Below are 17,685 nucleotides of genomic sequence, written 5' to 3'. Positions count from 1 at the left end.
CACAGCGCTGACTTACAACTGAGCTTTATTGGCACTGACAACCTGTATAAATACACAATTTGCCCTGCCCAAAAGCCAAGAAAAGAAACACAAGAGGAGGACTACACGTGTTCCTAGAGTCATCTGCAGGCGCCGTTGCTCTCCGATCTGAGTAGAAAAATACACTCCTTTTCCGTCAAGGCAAGTGACGGGGCACTAACACACTCAGAGCCCGATTGTCCAATGGCGCGGGCTTCTATAATCTCACGTGTCAGTTTATCTTTTTGTTTACTGATGACCGTGCATCGTTCAAAAAACGGAGTACATCCGCAATCGCGGCAATGCACCCCAAGGTGCCCCGACACAACCTGAGACACATTATATCGATGCTCTCTTAAACGCTCATTAAGACAACGTCCCGTCTGCCCTATGTATCTCCGGCCACAGGACAGGGGAATAGAGTAGACAACACCCGCAACGCATGTAACAAACTGGCTTTGGTGTTTCTTGGCGCACACCTGTCTCTCTATTACATGAGAGTTCACTCTTTTGCACATCATAGATAGCTTGTCTGGAGCCGAAAAGACCACGTGAACACCAGCTCGGCGTCCCACTTTTTTCAGATTATGGGATATTTTGTGTAGGTACGGTAGTACTGTGATGTTTCTGTTTTTCCTGTTAACTTGTTCAGCATTCTCAATCCGTCTTCTCTTTAGTAGAGTTTCTGCGACTGCCGTTAAAAGGCGCAACGGGTAGCCCGCGGCCGTGAGCCTCGCTACTTGATTCTTAAAGCTATCCTTGACTAAGTGAAAGCATGATTTATTAAGGGCGTTTTTAAAGCAAATGTTGATGATTCCCCTTTTTACCAGTTTAGAGTGGGCAGACGAAAACGACAGGAGGGGTTTATTACTCCTTGGTTCATAAAGCCAGCAGGTGTGTGTGGGGAGACACTGCAGCCTAAGGTCTAAAAATCTGTGCAAAAGAGTGAACTCTCATGTAATAGAGAGACAGGTGTGCGCCAAGAAACACCAAAGCCAGTTTGTTACATGCGTTGCGGGTGTTGTCTACTCTATTCCCCTGTCCTGTGGCCGGAGATACATAGGGCAGACGGGACGTTGTCTTAATGAGCGTTTAAGAGAGCATCGATATAATGTGTCTCAGGTTGTGTCGGGGCACCTTGGGGTGCATTGCCGCGATTGCGGATGTACTCCGTTTTTTGAACGATGCACGGTCATCAGTAAACAAAAAGATAAACTGACACGTGAGATTATAGAAGCCCGCGCCATTGGACAATCGGGCTCTGAGTGTGTTAGTGCCCCGTCACTTGCCTTGACGGAAAAGGAGTGTATTTTTCTACTCAGATCGGAGAGCAACGGCGCCTGCAGATGACTCTAGGAACACGTGTAGTCCTCCTCTTGTGTTTCTTTTCTTGGCTTTTGGGCAGGGCAAATTGTGTATTTATACAGGTTGTCAGTGCCAATAAAGCTCAGTTGTAAGTCAGCGCTGTGTGTGTCTACCGCCTTCTACTCTGTCCTTGTCCTTGCGCTGTTTGTTTTCCCTCAACGATGCTCTGCGCCTACAGCTTTGCATCAAAATGGCAGTCATCTCCTCTTTGCTCCCTTCTTTCTCTCTTGCTCCTTCGGCGCTCCCCTCTCTTTCCTTCACTTTTCTCCTCTCCTGCGCTTTCGTCGCCACACCCCCTGGCCAAACTCTCCCAATATGCGGCTCTGAATCTGAAGTAACAAAGTGAAAGCCGTTTACAACTCCCTGTAACACCGAATTAGAGCGCAGCTCTTGAGATGGAGGAGGGAAGGGTACTGGGGGGGGGGGAGTGATTTGGGGGGGTCACGTGACCTTAGGACCTTGGGGGTCACGTGACGACGCCGATGATGTCATCAGTGACGTCACTGATGACGTCATCCGTGATGATGACGATGTGGATGCCGGTGACGTCACCAGTGACGTCACTGATGACGATGACGATGCGGATGCCGGTGACATCATCGGGGAGGTCACGTGACCTAGGCGGGGGGGGGGGGGGGGTCACGTGACCTTGGGGTGACCTTGGTTACACCGACGCCGCTCAAGCTGGGAACGGGCCCCTAAGAGCTGCGCTCTAAAAAAAAAAAAAAACATGGCATTAGGTGGCGCAAGCCACCGTCCAACTGCTGCTTTGCATCTGTTTCCCCATCCATCTATCCTGTTTTAGAGAGCCTAGATTTAAGGGGGAACACTGGTCTTGGAGCTTTTTTTCTTATTTTATGACCAAACCCAATGAAACTGCACAAGCTTGTTCAGCTTTCTGTGCTGATTTCATATATCTGGTAATTTCTTCATTCAGTAGAATTGTCCTGAAGATAATTAAAACTTGCCTGCCTTTGTTTGGAGGAATGATAGGGAAAATACTGCTCAACAAAATATCCTTTTTAACACATGGCCAGATACTACGAAGTGTAAAGAATACAATGTTGGAAGTACTTTTAAGATAAACCCATTATTAGTGATTTTACAACATATTGAAGTTCAGTGCTCAATGCATGGCTAACAAGTAATAAAACTAAAGATCAAATAAAAAATTTTCTATACTTATATTAAAAGATCTGCTCTCAACATTGTATGCTTCACACATTTAGCAACACATTTCAAGAAAGGTTATATTTCTGGCTGCTGTAGATGCCGAGATATCCCTCCCGCAAAATTTCAACGAGTCCAAAAATTGTGTTATGTGAAAACAATGTTTTAGAGTCAACTTTAATGCACATTCAGCCTGCATAGACATAATAAATTGATTTATAGCTTGAATATTCATCCACGATATTAGAAGCGTGGTAGATTCAGAAGAACAACAGCCATTGCCGTTTTCAAAAGAATGCAGTTTTAGGAAGTTTTTGGCTCCAGAGACCCATGTCCCCCCTTAAAAGAGGGAGCAAGCGAAACTGAAACCACGGAGACTGCTCCTGCGCAGATTGGTTGTAAGTGCGCATGTGTCATGTTGTCGCTTGGAAAGAAGGCGAGCAAACGGAAGAGCGACGACGCTTGTTCGATTGACACTTTTGTCTTTCCGTCTCCTTCTCGCAGTTCATAATTCAAATGCAGCTATCGAACTGTTGGAAACTTTCAAATCCAGGCACACTATTTTTCCGTTTCGTTTTGAATCAAAATTTGCGGCTTGCGGTTCCAAAAGAACGACGACAACAAGTCGGCCGTTTTTATCGCGTGACTAGCGTGGTTTTCTTTTTGTGATCTTGCAGTCGCCGATTTTTGTGAGTGTGGCAAGTGTGTTCTACATCGGCACTTTAATTTGAAACGAGGGGCTTTACTCATGAAAAGAATTAGGCATGGCTCGGAATTCTGGCCTCCCAACAATTCCTCTCTGGAAGCGGTGCAGACGGGATGTTTTGGTTGTGATTCAAGATTAGATTGTGTCACGATCATGAGTAAATCTGCGTGCTTTAAAGTTTGTGGCGTTTGTTACTTTCCTTTTTTCTAACCTGTACGTTAGACTTTTGTTGAATGGTAAGACCAATAGGTGTTTCTCGCATGGTCTGTCTAACATCATGGCGCTAACATTGGCAGAAAAAACGGCTCTTTTGTGAGCTCCGCACCGACCACGCGTTTTTGGCCAAATATATTGAATATTAGAGTGACCAAATACTAGGAATTCGATTCGCGAATTGAATTATTCGGGAACTTGCTATTCGATTTGAATTCGTATGTGCGAGTATTCGCACACCCCTACTAAATTCCAATTGCGTGGTTGTTTTAACGTACGCAAGATACTTCGTTTCTTAGAACACAAAGAGTTTTGTCTGTGGTTAGAGGGATAATTATGCTGGTGCTTTATGACCAGTAACCAAGGGTCGTTAATTTGTGCGTCGCATGGTAGTGATCCTGTGAACGCGTACAGGTATTTGCGGTTTTTCGCAAGCTTTTACTTTTAGTGCTGTTGTGTCGTAGTGCATTAACAGGCTGGGCCGTGGAGCCCTCGCACAAGGAGAGGAATGCGGTTCAATTTAAAATCGTTGGGGTATGTCAATTGGCTGTGGAAGAGTCCAGAAACTTTGCTGAAGGGCAGGCATGATATAGTATAAATATAAATGGGAGTTTCTCTTTATCTCAGTTTTAACTTGTAGTAACTCATTTAAATGCAACATATCACATTACTTCGAGAAAATTATGTTGAACATTTGTGAGTTGTAATGTGCTCTTGTATTTTCAGAAATGAACAAGGAAAAATCGAAAGAAAGAAAAGGAAGTAAAATATTCTATTTGAAGCTGTCATACCCTAATTAAGGGGGAACACTGGTCTTGGAGCTTTTTTTCTTATTTTATGACCAAACTCAACGAAACTATACACGCTTGTTCAGCTTTTTGTGCTGATTTCATATATCTGTTAATTTCCTCAGTCAGTAGAATTTTCCTGAAGATAATTAAAACTTGCCTGCCTTTGTTTGGAGGAATGATAGGGAAAAAACTGCTCAACAAGATATCCTTTTTAACACATGGCCAGATACTATGAAGTGTAAAGAATACAATGTTGGAGGTACTTTTAACATAAACCAATTATTAGTGATTTCACAACATATTGAAGTTCAGTGCTCAATGCAAGGCTAACAAGTAATAAAACAAAAGATCAAATAAAAAATTTTAAAGACATATTAAAAAATTTGCTCTCAACATTGTATGCTTCACACGTTTAGCAACACATTTCAAGAAAGATAATATTTCTGACTGCTTTAGATGCTGAGATATCCTTTCTGCAAATTTTCTATGAGTTCGAAAATTGTGTTATGTGAAAACAATGTTTTAGAGTCAACTTTAATGCACATTCAGCCCGTATAGACATTATAAATTGATTTATAGCTCAAATATTTATCCACGAAATTAGAAGCCTGGTAGATTCAGAAGAACAACAGCCATCGCCGTTTTCAAAAGAATGCAGTTTTACGAAGTTTTTGGCTCCAAAGACCCATGTCCCCCCTTAACTCAGTGTGGCTGGAGAAGGATGTGGATTAGTATGCACAGAGAAAGGGCAGCTAGGTGTGGGGTCAACTTCTTTGAGCACGACCCACATTAATTAGCCTGACAATTGTGTCTTCAAACCATACTTTGAGAACATCTTATGCTCCTCCGCACGTCTATTCCACGACATGGTTAGTTTATAGCCTCTTCTGGTGGAGATAACGACGGTGACCGAGGAGTTGAGACCCGCGTTCCCGTGGGCTTCCTCTCGGAACCAAGCGCGATACAAACCCGGCTTTGAGCGCGTCCGGCTCATTGGAGCGGTGGCATCCCCAGGTGGACGACCAGATAGCGCTGCTGATCAACTCGTGGTGCGAGCTGCTGCTGCTGAGCTGTTGCTACCGGTCGACGGGCACCCCCAACGAGATCCGGGTGTCGATGGGCAAGTCTGTCACCCTGGGCCAGGCCCGGCACCTTGGCATGGGGCCCGTCATCGAGCGCATGCTGGGCCTCACGGACCTACTGCGGCGGCTGCAGGTGGACCAGCGGGAGTTTGTTTGCCTCAAGGTCATCATCCTGCTCACCTCCGGTGGGTCCCTGCCCTTGCATGGTGCCGGGGTTCTCTACTTCGTTCCGCCACGAGTGCGGGCAGTGGCTAGAGGACGTATACAAGCACAGATGCGTAGACCGAACGCTCAAGGTCACGGCGTGTGCACTGCGATAGTTGGGCTTAGCCAAGGACAGTACACGTACAGATGGGCAACGAACGCTGTGACGTTGCGCTTTTTGGCCCTGCACGATAGGCCGCATCAACTCGTAACATTGGCTGTGCTCAGACCTGCGACGGGATTGTCGTTGTTGAACTGTTTTCTATTTGGCCTTTCCATTTGCATACTCTCGGGGATGGAAGCGCTTTGCCAATTGCGCCATTGTGTGCCAATCTACTTTTTCTGCGTCATCCTGCTCCCAAGGACAAATGTTGCACCAAAAAAAAAATTTTTTTTTTTTTTTAATTTTTATATTGATGTGGTGGTGTCAGTGTCAAAGCAGGTGAAGGCCTGTCCAAACAGGACACTAGGAAAATCGACGGGCGACACAACTCCTGCAAAAATAGTCAAAATTGAAGCGGACGCTTCGATTTTGATGATTTTTGCAGGAGTTGTGTCGCCTAACGTTTTTTGTGGGCAAGGCAACACCACGACTTTTCTCCTCGCCTCCTCCACTTTTTTTTTACGTCAATGCTCGTCAGATTTGACGTCACAATGCCACCTGCCACTGGTTTTCTCCTGCGGCACACTGACCTCGCTGACTTTGCCTCACCTGGAAGGCCAAAGAGGTTTGGCTTTGGGTGGATTTGGGAATTTCCTGCGTCGAAGCTTGCGTTTTGCTTCCCGCAGGGAAAAGGTATGACACCTTTGTGTCATTCCCTTTGCCGTTTTCGGGTTTGAAAAACGGCAGAGACAAACAGCCAACAGAGCATGTGAGTGGCTCTCCGGACCCATGTGATGAGCAGATCAAGGCCGCTGTGGAGGGTACGAGTAAGACTTACCAAAAAAAGACATTCCCCCTGGCAAAAAGAAAAAAGAAAAAAAAAAGATATTGGTTGGAAGTTGAGCGTTAAACGATTCGTCGGTGTCAAGTCGCCTGACGATTTTTGTAGTGTCCTGTATGGATAGGCCTTGACTCTCATTCGATGAAAACAGGTGCCAAGTGCCTATTTTCATCTAACAAGAAGGATCATGATTTATTCCAGACCAAGTAAATAGACAATGTTTTGTTTGTTTCGTGGTCTCGTGTTGATGAGCCGCCAAGCGCCAACAGCACATGGGAGAACACTGCGCAAGTTGGTTGTTCAAGTCGTCCGTTTCGAACGCGAGGAAAAGTAAATGCTTTTATTGTTGTTCAGAAATATACTTTATCTGGACAAATTTAGATGAACAAGCCACTAAAAAGAAAAAACAAACATTTTTTTAAACATCTTAGTTGGAACACACTTGCCAAAAAATAAATTTTACGCGAAAAAAAAAAATTTTAGAGTAATATTATTGGCACAAGATTTATTTTAAATTCTGCGTGCAAAGTCTTTGACGTCCCGGAATGGTCTACACTCTTTCCACCTCAACGAGATGGTCACACATTCTCTCCACCTCAACGTGATGGCCAAGGTGATCCACCTCTCCTCCATGCGCCCGAAATGCAGAGAGAGAAAACAGGCGAAAAGGAGGGGACTACTAAATTGTGTCTCATGCCGTCAATATTGCTCTAAAAAGTTTTTTTTTTTTTTTTGTGTGAAATTTATTTTTTGTCACACCAACCAGATTGTTAAAAAAAAACATTTTTTTTTTCTTTTCATTGGCCCTTGAACAAGACGTACAATAATAGTTTGGGGGTTTATTTCCATTCCCCTTACCAGTGTCTTCGAAGCTCTGGCTTGGGCACATTGCTTTGTGCCGTCAGTGCCACAGCTCAGCCAACAACAGCGTGTAAATGTCTGATCTCCGAAAATGGTACATAGCGTATGTGGCCTTGTCAGAAGTACTAGGACATCAATTCGTCGTTCACTTTTAGGGGCGAAGCTCCTTAGGGTCTAGTCTTGTCCGGCATCCGTGCTCACATCGATTGCCATCCCATCTGTCTTCTTAAAAAAAGGAAAAATGTTTGCGCAGTCGACAGGATTCGAACCTGTGCGGGGAGACCCCAATGGATTTCTAGTCCATCGCCTTAACCACTCGGCCACGACTGCGGGACCAGTAGGGGGCTCTGAGATGTGGTACTAACTCAAGGGCTGGAGATGTCATGGATGAAACGTTGCATGTAGCCACTCAACGTCTATACAGGAGAGTGTGCTGCGGCCAAATGTGTATATAATCGCGTTAAACTTTGCATCAGCACTACCTATGAACAAAATCAGTATCATCAGCACCACCAGAGCTTCGCCCCAATCAACATCATTCACCACATGGAGATGCGGTCATTCTTATTTCACTTTTTAGGGGGGAGGGGGCACAGTGCAAAATATGCTCGCATTAAATTTTGTATACCGTAAAGTCTCGTATGAACACCCGCCCCCGATAAATCGTCCATCCCGTTTTTTGGGCTGAATATCCATAACATAAAAATACTGAAACATATACTAGGTCTGCTACAAAACTCGACCTTTCTGGCTCCTGGGCTGCTCCAAAGTAGAACTCCTACTGCTTCAAAGCTGCTCCAAAGGGGCACCATTGCTGCTCCCGGACCTGCTACAAAAGGCTGAAGCTTGCTTCCCCTCCTGCAATCTGCATCTGTGCAGGCCTACGGTTCTGTTGTCACCACGACAGTCTGGTGTGGCGACGAGGGGAAATACTTCAATAGGTGGAAATGCTGGCGCTTTTAGTGTCCCGTAAGCATCCGAGATTTGTCAGAGTTTTAGCCACGGTCGGCTTGGGTCAAAGCCATCAGGTGTATTATTAAATTCACGCATGACAGATGACAAGAATGTTGTTTTGGATCGCTACTTCGCATCGCCTAATCCCAAACATTACTTTTGCGCTCGCACGGCTGCACGAGCGAGCAGAAATTGGTTTTCTTTTTTCGATGGGAGGGCTGTGGAGCAAAGGGGATTCATCTCATCTAGGACACAGCTTGTAATAGTTATAAAAATCGCCTGCACCTGCTGTATAGAAGTTTCCAAAAGCATGCAGTATAGTCTTGAGATCGGGAACTCTGTGCATTTGAAAGAAAGGCAAGTGTGCAGGCCAGCTGGTGAAAAGTCGACATAACACGAGACGGGGAAGGAGAAAAAAGACACTTAAAAAGAAGGTACAGCACACGACGTCTTCGGCGATGTCGTGTGTTGTCCCTTCCTTTTACGTGCCTGTCTTTTCCTTGCCTGTCTAGGGTTAAGTTACGTCAACTAGATGTCTTTCATTTTTGGGACTACTTGGCGAACACTTAAAACTTGCATTTGAATGTGCTTTCATCACATTGCGGAAGACACACTTTTAGGGTAATAACTAACCACATCTTCTCTCTCTTCCTCTTCTCTTTCCTCGCTCCCTCCTGGCAGACGCAAGCGGCCTGAAGGAGCCCGAGAAAGTGCTTGCCTGCAAGAAGCAGGTGCTGGAGGCGCTACAGGCCTACACCATCTCCCACTACCCGACGCAGCCCTCCAAGTTTGGGGAGTTGCTCCTGTGCGTGCCCGAGCTCGAGAGGGCCTGCCAAGTCAGCAAGGAATCCTTGGCCGCCTCGAGACGCATCGCCTCCTCGTCGGCTCACCTCGCGGCTTCGGCCTCGGCTGCGGCCGCTGCTGCCGATCCCCAGGCTCCCAGCTTCAACCTGCTCTTCGAACTGTTGCGGGGGGACCACTGAGATGGGCTACGAGCAACACTGGTGTACATAGGCGCATGGCATGGTGCGCTGCCACAAACTATGGTGTGCCTTCCGTGCGGGACCCTTCTTATTCTAAATGCTCGAATGGGGCGGCTCTTTGCAGCATGCTCCGATGTCTGTCGTTTTTCGGTTCTTCTAGTTTTTTTTTTTAATTTTCTTCCACGGTGCCACTGTTCTCGTTTTCGTGTCCCCACCCCCCTCAAGGTGCCCCTGGTCCTGAACCATCGTCTCCGCATCGCGACTCAACCAAGAAGAGAGCAGAGAGCAAGTATTGATGACGTTGGCTCGGCGATCTCTTTTTTTCTTTTTTCCGAGTGGTGGCCTTTGCCATTTTTTTTTTTTCTTCTTCATCTCTTCTCACGGGAGGCAGATACAAAGGATGACTTTTAAGTGATATGGCTGCGCATTCGGCTGCTTGGAGTGTTCCCTTTTAAAGGCTTCTGTCCGTCGATTGCTTTGGTGACCGTTTTAGGTCTTTCCTTCCGCTCGCGTGTCGTCTCGCGCCGATTGTTGTTGTTTCTTGATGCTTTCTTAGTCTCGCCTGTGAAATGCGCGAGTGCTCGTGGTTTCCTCTTTGTAGCTTTTTGTTGCCCATGCCATCTTTTTCTCTTCTTAACTTAACTTATGGTGTACAGAAAGAGTGTGTTGATTCTTTGACATCACCGAGTTAAGACATTTACCTTTTGACACGATTATCGAGCATTGGCCCACCCCGTGGGGCATCTGGTTCCCTCGTGACATCTTAATTTAAAAACAACTTTTATAAAATATAAAAGTTGGGAGACTACAAGTTTTATAAAATATGAAAGTTGGGAGACTATCTGGTTTTGGAAAGTAAAGAAACGATAAACCAGTGCCAGATGTACCTCTGTCCAGAGTGTTAACGAGGATTTTCTTTTCTGAAACGTGACTTCATCCTCTCGTCCCTTGCTTGTCTACTTCACGCGCCCCTAACCTTTTTTCGTCACTTACCGTTTTCTGCACCGTCCACTTTGTGTCAGCACGCCTTCGTAGGCCCAGCTATTCCTTCCGCCGTCTCGTGTGGACCACTTGCGGCCCGCGTGCATTCAACCTCGCAGTACAGGGAGCTGCTGTGATAGGAGGAAAACGAGAGTTCTTCATGCTCCCTGGTTACAAGTTCCAATTTGTTTTTGTGTGTGAATGTACTTAGGCGTACCACGCTTGTGCGGGTAGCACACCTTCCCATCTGCCCATTTGACTTGACACGACGGAACGCAAGAGGTTTCCCGCATCTCCAGTTCTTAGTTTCTGCCCTAGGTGATCCCCAGGCAGCATTTCTCAATACTCGTACAGTCTGGAATCACGTGGCAACCGAAGCTATGTCCGCGCTTTCCTTCCACTCGCTGCTGCAGCGTTCCTCTCGGTGAAGATACCAGACAGAAAGAGAAAGTGACACCTTTTTACACTTGTGTATAGGATGTAATGTACATTAGCTCGTGCCAAAACTTCTCTGCCCCCTCCTTGCTTAAAATTCTATGTACACAATTTTTTTCCCCTCTTGCCGTCACACAACTTAAAACCTCGTTAGCAAGTTCTTTTCTTTTTAATTCATATTATTTGTTATTGCCTTGTCCCGGTGTTTTATGCTCACTTGCTTGAGCTAGTTGCAATTACGTTCCCCACTCTTGCACCCCACCTGTTTTTTTTTTATCTTCTACCGTCCCCTAGGTTTGAGTGTGCGTGCCTCGGAAAGCCCCCGCACCCTAGTTTAGACGCTGTTGCTTGCACGCTACCACCTGGCCAACGGCGCACAAACCGGTGTTTTACCGGTCGCCTTCCCCTTCACCTCCCCGTTTTTCAAAGTATTTTTAGGCCATTCTAAGTACGGAGCATGCCATCCAGTGGTTTCGTGCGAGATTCAGTCCACCTTAAAAGCGCAGAGCACGACTGCTTCTGCACATTGCACCAATCGCATCCGGTGCCAATGACGTCGCATTTTCAGGAGAGACTGTGCGCCAAAACAATCTTGTACACTGTGAGGACTTCTGCAGAAGAACGTAAAGCGCAGAGTTAAGCTGAGCAGGCACGTTTTGAAAGCTCCTGCACATTTGAGCTTGCATCAAATGCACCAGCAGGATTTGCACTTTTTACTTTTTTATGACTGCACTCTCGTTCCTCGCACATGCTTTTGTCACGTAGCAGACACAACCACTTGCTGGGAGGAATACGGGGTGACCCAATCCGCAAGAGAGTGTCCTAGACGCAAGGTGCATTTAAACATTTCCAGTAATCCCTCGAGCGAAACTTACGGAAGGCACATTGTGGTCACCGACGAGATAAGTACGGCAGAGAGGTCCCTTCAGTTGTGTCCCGTCTCCAGTGCAAGCGTCGTGAGCCTGCAGCATGCACGCGCACCCAAGGCAAGGCGCGCATACTGGAGGTTAAGCATCATAAAGAGATTTGCCACCATTCTCACTTTGTCGGTGACTACAGCGGCGCCTGAACGAATGTAACAGGCATCCCAGTGCAACAACAGGGTTCTGTGAAGTCATCCTCGAACCCTGCATTTCACGTGAAACTTGCCCAATCAAGGAATTCTTCCGCGGTGGTAGAAAGGGATACTCGCTATATTTTAAAATGCTGTTTCGGTGGAACCGCGACTATGTGTCTTTTGGCCCAACTTGTGTTTTCCCGCACTGTCGGGGTGCCTTTTTTTGCAAGAGCGGAACAAGGTGCAGGCCTTTTTTTTTTTTTTTTTTAACCACTGTTTGGGGTCTTGCGAGTTGGAGATCAACACTTTTCCGTGTGACTCTCGTACGCAGCTTTCCTCAGTTTGCGCATGCGCATCCGCGTGTGCAAGGACCAATCGCAGCTGTCCATGTCTGTTTTTTGTCTACGTTTTTGTTTTTCGTTCCACACTTCTTTCCGAAACTCTTTGCTTCCTCGTGAAAGCGACCGGAAGCGGTCGCAAGCCAAAACTTTTAAGTTGTATTTATTGTACATAAGTTGGTTCGAAGAGGAGTGTATGGTCGCAAGAGAGAGAGGAGACATTACAAATGGTCGCTCGGACTAGTATTAGCAATTTTTAGGTTTTGTTTCTGCGGTTGTACAGCGAGTGTAGGATGGCGAGATGTCTTCATACCGGATCTATGCAGAATACCATCTGTAGTTGCGTTTCTTTTTATAATCTTTTTTTACTGCTGTCCGTCACACTCATTTCTTCAAAGTCATCAATCCAGGCCTTCCCCCGCCTTACCTGCCAGTCCCGTATCCATCGATCACCACACTTTTTCCCCGTCATCTGGGACCAAGTCATTCTGGGCAGGCGTTATGGAGAAGTAGGACTACGGTCTGGATCATCACACACAGTTTATGCAAGGCACATGCTGTGGCTGCTGCATGCAAAGTGCATATTACCTTCCTTCATGTGGGGCCATGCTGCCCCCAGGTCTGTGACCCCCTCCCTGCCCTGTCTGAAACGTGTCAGTTGAACAAATTCTCCGATATTCACTGTTCTTTTTTTCCTGTTTTTGTGGAATACTGTCGCTGTATGTGGGTATAGGTCATGTCTGTTAAGTGTTTCTGGTGCAGAAGTCGCTTCTTATTTTCACAGGCCGACGGACTATAGGTGGTCATTGAATTGTGCCGTAATCTGTGCAGTTTGACTAGACCTAGACACCTACTTTAAAGCTACTTGGAAACCGAAAGCTAGGCATTCGTGACGGGCACCAAAGCCCTCGCGCAAGGAGATTGCAGTTGCAGAATTTACTTTTATTCTATATTTATGTGTATGTTCGATAAATCTAAGTCAGGTTTCTGAATGTTTGTTTCGCTTGTACACCTTTCCAGTGATTATTAGCTGGGAGTATGCAAATATTCGAATTGTCATTTAGAATAACACATTATTCGAATTCGCTTCGAGATGAACCGCAATATCTGTACTTTTCGAAGTGTTCATCGCGGCAGGTTAGCCTCTTTAAGTGTGCTTCTCACCGAGCATTCGTGCTCTTAGGGGAAGCAATACCTACGAAGCTCACGGGCCTTACAGATGTTGCTTCACTGCAGTGCATGCGTGCTCGGTGAGAAGCAAACTCAACGGGCCTAACTCGCCCTGATTATGCATGTGTATATGTTAGGCTGCAATGTCTTGACAACCCGTGTTCATCAATCATGTTTGTTGTTTTTTTTTTGGTCAAATTTTATATATAAAGGTTATTTACATATAACAAGCGGATTGATACATCTTCCCAATTAGGATAGTTGCTACAAATTTGTCGTTCACACGCCACAGTTCATAATTATAGTTAAATTAAAATTCACTTCAGTTTGGAATGGACAAGTGGAAGCTTGGGAGTAACCTTCACAAGTATAGGTGGGTTTTCGTTTGTGCATGGTGCAGCGGTAGTGAAAGGCTTGAAACTATACGATATTCGATTAGAAAATATGCGGCCAAAACCACTTTGCTTTGAATTCACTTCAAACTTGCAATCTACTTTTCGCACATGCATACTATTACCGAAGCTACAGGTGCAGTGTCACTGGGTCATGTACGCTTGCGTGGCGACCAATATTCTGCAGAAAACAGCTGGCTTGCAAGCTTGGATTGCATTCCACAGCTCGGTGGACCAAGGTGCCTGTTGGAATGGTCTATACTAGCACTGTGTCTGGCATGTGTGTCAGGTTGTGGAAACTCTGAAACATTGTATTGTCCGCCGGCCTGTGAAACTGTTCAAAGCTCCACCAAACACGCTTTACGGCACACGTTAGAGCGAATGAAATTTTCACCGAATGGCACCGACTAGCTGCTTGGACAAATATTGTCTCGCACGCCTTACTTTTTGTAATGGAGTTGCCCAGATCGCTCATTCGAAAGCAGGGGTTTGATTTGGAATGTTGCGGTGTTTTGCGGTCCTTCAGAGTTCTTTACGGAGCTGATTTTGTTTCTGAAGTCGACCGTGTCTTACATTTGTGAGGGAGAACGGAGATTCCTTTGGCCAGGAAGGAAAGAAAAGACCATTTGTGACTTTTTGAAACGCCTGCCCACCCTGCTCCGCCGTTAAACGGTTCCTTCGTGACTGATCTGAGTGAAGGAGCGAAGTGGCTTTAAAAGCGGCTACCTTTTGGAATGTTTTAGCAGATTTGACAGGGGCGTTCCATTTGTTGAGCCCCATACTTGTTAATTTTAAGCTTTCCTTTCACATTGCTCTTTTGGCTTAAAGGTGGTGCATCCAGTATTGTCGACAGAGGCAGCTAACCACTTTCCTGCCCGTTGATGGGTTATTGCCGCGACAAGCACATTTCAGCTTTTTTCTTTTTCCTGCTTCGTTATATTTTGCTACCTAGGTACTCTTCGGTTGTGTCGGTTTGGGTTTTATGAATTCTTTTTCTTGGTGAGCTTTTCACAACCTTTGTCTTTTTCTTGAAGAGTGGCATTGACCATGTTTGCTGTGTCTTAAACGCGAGAGAAAAACAATGATCCTTTCGTGTGGAAAACTTTATGAAAGTTGCCGACAATTGGAGAGTAGAGTATTTGCGCGTCTCGGTTCCAAGCATGCAACAGGCACTTCGAATCAGGTTATTCGCTGCATACATTGTTTGGTTGTGGAGTTTGGAGAAAGTATCGGATGCACTGTCAGCATACGTTGTGCCCTTATTGCGTTTATTTCGAGCAACTCGTTACGCAAGACTTCTGGCAGAAAACAACGCGTGAGGAAATGGCAGGTGGCTTGCCTGTCGCTGCCACCAATTTGCAGCAAAAAGTCCATATGTGAGTTGCGTCAGTTTGCTGATTTAAGACCGTCTTTTGCCCTTTGGAGCCTTTTTCCTGGTGAGATGGGGAGCTAGCGTGCAAAGTAGACTGTATCTTTTTGGCGTCAACAATCCCAGTGACGAAGAGAAAAACAAGTACTGTCCCGGTGGTTTTTAGTAAACGAAAGATAGGTGTGTTTTCTAGTAAAAGTGTTTATGGTGGGATTTATGCAAAATGTGCAGGAGGAGACGAGAAAGCGATTGAATATATACGGTGCTAGAGGAATCCGTTTTTTTTCTACGACTACGGTGCCACATTTTTGTATCTGTGAACGTGTGCGTGCATGTTTGGAGTGTTTGAAATGCTCGTGACACATGGATGTGATACTAGTAAATATTTCTTTGGGTTTCTTTTTTTTTTTTTTTTTTTTTGCTAGAGCTAAACTTTGGTCATCATTTTTTTAACTTATTGCATATTTCTGTTGAGAATACATGTTGTGCATTCTGACATTACACATAACACCCACATCATGCTTTGAGAAGTGTGAATCTCAATGTTGCTGCTGTTTTTTTATTTTGCCTTCTCAGTAATTCTTCTCTTGACCAGTGGATGCGTCACATTCTAAGCAAGAAGAGATGCCGAGTCAGAAACTGTCTATGCTACAAAAGTGGTGTGTGTTGTCCCTGTGGTGTAATTTTTCGTAATTTTTCCGTCACCCTCTCTACTCTTAATTGACGCATACTGTCGGTTGTGGTGTGGTTAAGGTTTCATAAGTGAAAGCGAAAGAGTGTATCAGAAATCAAAATAGACTCTCAGACCCATCATACCTCATCCTCTGGGGATAACCATTGCATCCTTTTTTTTTTTTTTTTTTTTACCTGTATATACAAGTGACATGCCACCACCACCACCCCTGGGTTTTTATAACAACAATAACAGTGCGGAAAGAGAGAGAGAGAGGAAAGAAAATGAGGCAAACAAATTTAGGAGCTGTGCTGCGAGGCACACTTATTTTCTGGACCTTTTTATAGTTTGTATACTGTGGGGCCTAACCCAATTTAATAAAGATTTGCTTTGCAGTAAGTGTTGTGTGCCTCTTCCTATTTCTGGATATTAAAAGGCCGGACAAAAGCTCACCCTTTTTCAGCAACACCAAACAAAAATTCACCTTTTTTTTATTTTGCCAATTGGAACATTTTTTTCGGCATAAAACGGGCTGTGCAAACAGCATGCAGGTTAAAGATAACTGCCATTCTAGAAGATATTCTTTGAAGCCAGATATCTAAATAAAGTTTTACAGGTTGTGTTGAGCATAGTTTTATTGGTCCGGGAGTCTGCAATTACTAGTACGGCATGTTTGGTAAAAGGACAGGAGCTTGCCTATCTTTTGGCAAACCTAAACCGGAGCTCACTTTTTTTTTTTTTTTTTGATAAGTTTAATAAAATTTATTTGGGCTAAATTGGGCTGGGCTAAACTGTGGGCTAAATGGGTTCACATGAACAGCCCTTTGAAAAGTATATGCTTTGGACCTGTTTAATTAAAAACCAAGATCAAACTTTTAGAGGTGCTGGGATTTTCCCTACGAGTGGATCACTCGATCAGGATGACCGTGCTCCGACGATGACCAAAATTTTCCTTGGGGGTGTGGAATATGTACAAGGCCACAGTAATTGACGAGGACGGGACCAATAACTATAGTGTGAAGGGTAAAATAACTGCTTCCACGAGCTTGTGGGACATGATCATCCAAGTGTCTGGAGGCTGAACGAAAGTCTTCAACAGGATAAAGTGTTGGTCACGGTAGCTTTGCTGCAATCACGCCATGGTGAACCCCTGGTAAAGAGGGTTTGGAAGGCAACGAAGGGTCTTCAGAACCGCCTGACAAAGCTGCTTTTATAGAATGCGCTGCTTAATTTGTCATGTTATTGGAGCTCGTGTAGAAAAGCAAACAATTTTTTCCGGGTGAGCTATTGTCCGCTGAAAAATCCGGTTAGCTTTTGTCCGGTGAGTTTCTGTCCAGGATTCGGCATAATTTAGTCGTAATGCTTTTACGATGCAATCTGAATATTTTTCTTTGTATGGTCTTGTATCTCTTTTCGATTTATTCTTTTGATCTCAAACCTTGCTGGAGTCATACATACTTTTTTTCACTTTTTGGGCTGTTTTACTTAACGGCTAGTTTCCCCAGGATCATGTCCCCCACAAAGATATGTCGACACAAAACTCTGGACAGCTACCACCATCTATGAGCAACGGCGGCAACCAGACAATCGGCTTGCTGGCCTTGTTCGTAGATGGCGACAACATTTCCACTCTGGTCTTCACCAGAGTGGAAAGGCTGAATTTCTCTAGGCGTCGTCCTTGAGGTTGGCCTAAACGTCGTCTTAGAAGTTATCCTTGAGGTCGTCCTTGGTGTCATCCGAGAGGTTGTCCTCGAGGTCGTCCTAGAAGTCATTCTTGAGGTCATCCTAGACGTCTTCGTAATCGTCCTTGGGGTCGTCCTAGGCGTCGTCCTTGAGGTCGTCTAGATGTCGTCCCTGAGGTCGTCCTCTGGGCGTCGTCCTCGAGGTCGTCCTATACATCGTCCTTAAAGGCCGACGACCAGACTCGAGATTCTGCAAGGCAGAAGATCCTCCTCACCCTGGGGGTGAGGAGGATCTTC

The 17,685-nt window shown here is 45.4% G+C and overlaps 1 protein-coding gene and 1 non-coding gene across 2 annotated transcripts in view; one reads left to right on the top strand and one right to left on the bottom strand.

The window, feature by feature from the left end:
• The window catches only part of LOC8041867 (nuclear hormone receptor FTZ-F1 beta), a 56,035-nt gene extending 39,930 nt beyond the window's left edge, over nucleotides 1-16,105 (top strand). Inside the window, exons 11-12 of the mRNA XM_042292432.1 lie at nucleotides 5,278-5,530; nucleotides 8,990-16,105. Coding sequence (XP_042148366.1) covers nucleotides 5,278-5,530; nucleotides 8,990-9,291 — 555 coding nt within the window. The 3' untranslated portion in view covers nucleotides 9,292-16,105. The remainder of the gene's footprint in view (nucleotides 1-5,277; nucleotides 5,531-8,989) is intronic.
• Trnas-aga lies at nucleotides 7,603-7,684 on the bottom strand. Its single transcript has one exon. It is a non-coding gene; the product is annotated as a tRNA-Ser (tRNA).
• Nucleotides 16,106-17,685: the final 1,580 nt, after the last annotated feature.

The sequence above is a fragment of the Ixodes scapularis genome, unplaced genomic scaffold (assembly GCF_016920785.2).
Source record: "Ixodes scapularis isolate PalLabHiFi unplaced genomic scaffold, ASM1692078v2 PGA_scaffold3__209_contigs__length_174095766, whole genome shotgun sequence".
In the NCBI taxonomy this organism is placed as follows: domain Eukaryota; kingdom Metazoa; phylum Arthropoda; class Arachnida; order Ixodida; family Ixodidae; genus Ixodes; species Ixodes scapularis.
The sequence above is the reverse complement of the archived record's forward strand: the minus strand, read 5'-3'. Positions and strand labels throughout refer to the sequence as shown.